A 4,156-nucleotide genomic window follows, 5' to 3' on the forward strand; every position below is an offset into this window, starting at 1 on the left:
AATCCTGGAATCGGGACTCTACTCGCCGAGTCGTCCTCCAACTTATCGAGTCCTATCGAGCTGCTCATAGTCGCGACTTGGCGAATCAGCCCGTCGAGTCCCTCTACAGACTCGTCGAGTTCTACATAAACTGAAATGGGACAACGCGATCTAACTTATCGAGTTCCCTCATGGACTCGACGAGTCCTTCTGTCTGAATTGGCCATATTAACAGATTAAGCCCTTATTTTCTAGATTCCAATAACTCGTCCGTTCATTGAAATGATCTTTCTAAGGGTAAAGTTTCCAACTTTACTCGTTGATAGCTCTTCTTGAAGGGTTTAGACAAAAATCTGATTTCTTTAGGACATAGATCTTGTCCAAAAAGCCTTAGCATCTCAAACCAAAACATGCAAACCTAGATCTAAGGCCTAGGTACCAGTTAACCACAAAAAGTCTCAAGCTTGCTTCCATGCATGGCCTTTTTAAGCTCAAAAAGCCATTATAACGTCCTTAGCACTTGCATGGGGACTCTAAGGGCATAAAGTTTGTACCTTTATGTCCTCATAGCCCCTCTAGACACTAGATTTGGAAGAATACCCACCAGGGTCGATCCTTTCCCAAAAGCTATCAATCTTGGACTAAAAACCCACATAAAATGGAAATGAATAGATCTAAGAAAAGAATGATCAAGTTTGAGGCTTCATTACCAGAAACTACAACTAAAGGGATGAAGCTTTTGGATCTACTCTTTCTCTCTTGATTCCTCTACCTTCCTCTTCTTTCACAAGCTTCAAAAGACACAAAGAACACTAAAAATGGCTTTCAGACTCAAAGAACGCTCTAGGGTTTCGTGGATGAGGGGTTTGAGACAAGGAGGCTGTAAATGAGGCCATTTGGTGGGGATTAGGATGCTTAAATAGGGTGCAAAACCCCGAAATTAGGGTTTCACCCTGGCCGGGCCACTCGCCGAGTTGATAACTTAAACCCCGCGCAAAGACTGCCCTTTACTCGACGAGTTAGGGCCACCAACTCGTCAAGTCCTTCTTTCAAAATAAATAAATAATTAAATTAAATGCATACTAGGGAACCAGGTGTTACATGATCGATTGAAATGAGCACTAAGTTTTTGTTCCGTATTAAGATTTGATGAAGGTGAAAGCAGGAGTTGAATGTTAACATGTTGTAGAGCATGTCGCATTAACTAAAGTAGGAGACGGAGGAAGAAAAAACTGACTGAACCAAACTGATGAAACTATCTTAGCAATAACATCTAAATCGTACTCTTATATATAAGCGTGACAGCTAGTAATACTATAAATTTTCTTGTTCTTCATGGGAGTACTTTCCTATAGCCTATGGTCTTGATGTCTCTGTTCAGGAGAATGAATACATAGCTTTTAGTGCTCTGGATTATAATAATATATTTACGTCTGTGATTCCTAACTTTTAACTACAACCAAATGCCACAATTTACCTAAAATACTCCCGACCCAACCAACGAGCTCGAGGAAACGAGAACAATGAAGATTTGATTAATCTTTTTGTTATTTTGAACATGAAGACTTTTTTTTGCTATGTAGTAGATTTTGAAGTGTAATGATTATAAAATGTTTGATATTATTATGCATATATACTACATATGTGTTGGGTTTGTTTTAAAAAACAACTTTGATAAATATAACAAATCTGTAAAAAATATTTAAAAAAATACTATACCGACGACATGTCGTCGGTATAGGTTTTAACTGTGAAAATTGTTAGAAACCTTTCCCGACGACATGTCTTCGGTATAGTCCTCCTTGTCCCGATGACATGTCGTTGGTATAGATTTATAATAATTTTTATTTTACCTCGAAAATCTTTCCTGACGATCCTTTATAGACGACAAGTCATCGACATAGTTAGGTGGATCTATACCGACAACATTTTTGACTTTTGTCGACGGAGCTATACCGACGACTTTGTACGGTCGAAAAGTCGTCGGTATAGATTTTACCGACGACATGTCGCCGGCATAGGTGTTGAAAAAGTCGTCGGTATAGGACTTGTTCGTTGTAGTGAAAACTATACTTATTTAAGTGTTTATATATGAATTTTTATCTTATTCAACTAAAATCTGAATTATTACTTTAAGAATCCATAGTTTTGCTACTAATATTGAAACGCAAAGTTCAAGTAACTGGACAAAGAAGAAAATGTTATAGCACTCGTTTTCGCCAAGCCGGCCAATTTAAAAATTCGATAATTGGATTTATACATGGTTCTTAATTATCTTCAAATAGAATATATCCCTTAAAAGTTTGTAGAGATGATATTGGAATTGCAAAAGTGTACATTAAAATGTCAATAGCGACATGCACTCATTCAAAACAATGCAAAATAGGAATCTATATTAGGACTTGAAATAAATATAAAAAAGTGGGGTCGGGGATTCCAGGATAAAGGGAGCTCATGCGGGTTTATAAATAGATCATAGTCAGGGGTATAGGGCAACGCATAAACCAAATCAATCATATATATTCATACTAATACTATATTTGATCAATGGCACCAGTGACAGGAGTGCGTGTGTTTGGGAAGCCAATCACTGATGGAAGTCGCTCCCAAAGGGCCCAAGCAGCTTTGAAGAACATGAACGCTGATGGAAAGTCCGACCAGGCGACGCAGTTTACAAATGAGTTAAAGAAAACGACACCAGCCACTGTAAGCACCACAATTGGCAGGGTTTACAATGCCACTGGTGATGAAGTGAAGTACGTGACTTTCAAGAATTGGAGCGGATCTGTCAGTGGGACGTACCCTGTAAGTATCATGAACGGCCAGTGGGCTGTTTTTCAGCATGTTGGCACCAAAGGCAAAGATCGCCAAGGATCAGTTGCTGCTGTTGTATACGGCATCGAGGATTTTGCTGATATGATGATCGCTTGGAACAACCCATGGAAAACTGCCACGGGAGGAAATAACAGTGTAAGTTTATTATTATAATCATTTTAATTAATCACGTGGTACTTACATAATATATATATATATATATATATATATATATATATATATATATATATATATATATATATATATATATATATATATATATATATATATATATATATATATATGCAAAGCATGCATGCATGCTTTTCATATTAATTAATTAATATTTTTTATTTATTAATTTGTATAAATTTGTACACTCTAGGCTTACTGTGAGATGAACGGCCCGGGATACTTTGGTGATTCATATGACTGGGATGCAGCTTACCAAAAGTTACTCAAGTCTGAGATTGAAACCACAACAACTATGAGTGGTTATGGAACAAAAGCGAGCATTGAAGCAGATGGCAATGCTCCGATCTACACTGCCATGTTCTATATTGAAACTTGAAATCTCCAAATATAATAATAATAATAATAATAATAATAATAATAATAATAATAATAAATGACTTGGCTGTTCTGCTATCAGCCACGTGCGTACTTTGTTTTCTAGCTAGTTCTCCGTCGATCGAAAAGAGAATGAAAAATGTATGTGTGCTTTCTATGTACCGATAAGCCAAACTTATTAGTATCGGGTAAGTTGGCTTATATGATGTTTCCATAAATAAAAAATATATCTTTCTTTGTCTTTGCTCTCACTCAAACTACATATAGCTTAGTTATATTGTGATTATATAGAGAGAGATTAAATAACTTCTATATTATCTTCCTATTCATCCTTCAACCCATATCAAATGATAATATATCACTACAAGATTAAAGACCTATGAGAATGACAAAAGTCGTCACCATAGGGTTCAAAGTCGTCGCTATAGACCCTGGAAACGACATGTCGTCTCCATAGGCCTCGTCGCCATAGATCTGTCACTTTAGATGCTATTGTCGTCGCCATAGCCCACCCTATAGAGACGAATTGTTGTCGCCACAGGTAAACCTATTGGGACGACTTCTTGTCGCCATACATATCCCAATAGAGACAATAAGTCGTCCTATAGGTTTTGCACAGATTTTACAAAATTTTGCCATGCTCCTGTGATATGTTTAATTTTCCAGGATTTTTATTTACAATAAAAGTTTTATATACAATAACACAAAAAACAGTAAATTTAGATATAAAACATTTCAAATATCTACAATCCAAAGCTTTAAAATATATTACAGCGATTGATTTATTAAAAAC

The 4,156-nt window shown here is 36.3% G+C and overlaps 1 protein-coding gene across 1 annotated transcript; it reads left to right on the plus strand.

The window, feature by feature from the left end:
• The first annotated feature begins 2,472 nt into the window (after positions 1-2,472).
• LOC145057083 (23 kDa jasmonate-induced protein-like) lies at positions 2,473-3,471 on the plus strand. The gene is made up of 2 exons (XM_079004849.1): positions 2,473-2,949; positions 3,179-3,471. Exons 1-2 carry the CDS (start codon positions 2,527-2,529, stop codon positions 3,362-3,364), a joined length of 609 nt encoding a protein of 202 aa, XP_078860975.1. The 5' UTR covers positions 2,473-2,526; the 3' UTR covers positions 3,365-3,471.
• Positions 3,472-4,156: the final 685 nt, after the last annotated feature.

The sequence above is a fragment of the Lactuca serriola genome, chromosome 6 (assembly GCF_051521515.1).
Source record: "Lactuca serriola cultivar US96UC23 chromosome 6, Lser_US96UC23_V15, whole genome shotgun sequence".
In the NCBI taxonomy this organism is placed as follows: Eukaryota; Viridiplantae; Streptophyta; class Magnoliopsida; order Asterales; family Asteraceae; genus Lactuca; species Lactuca serriola.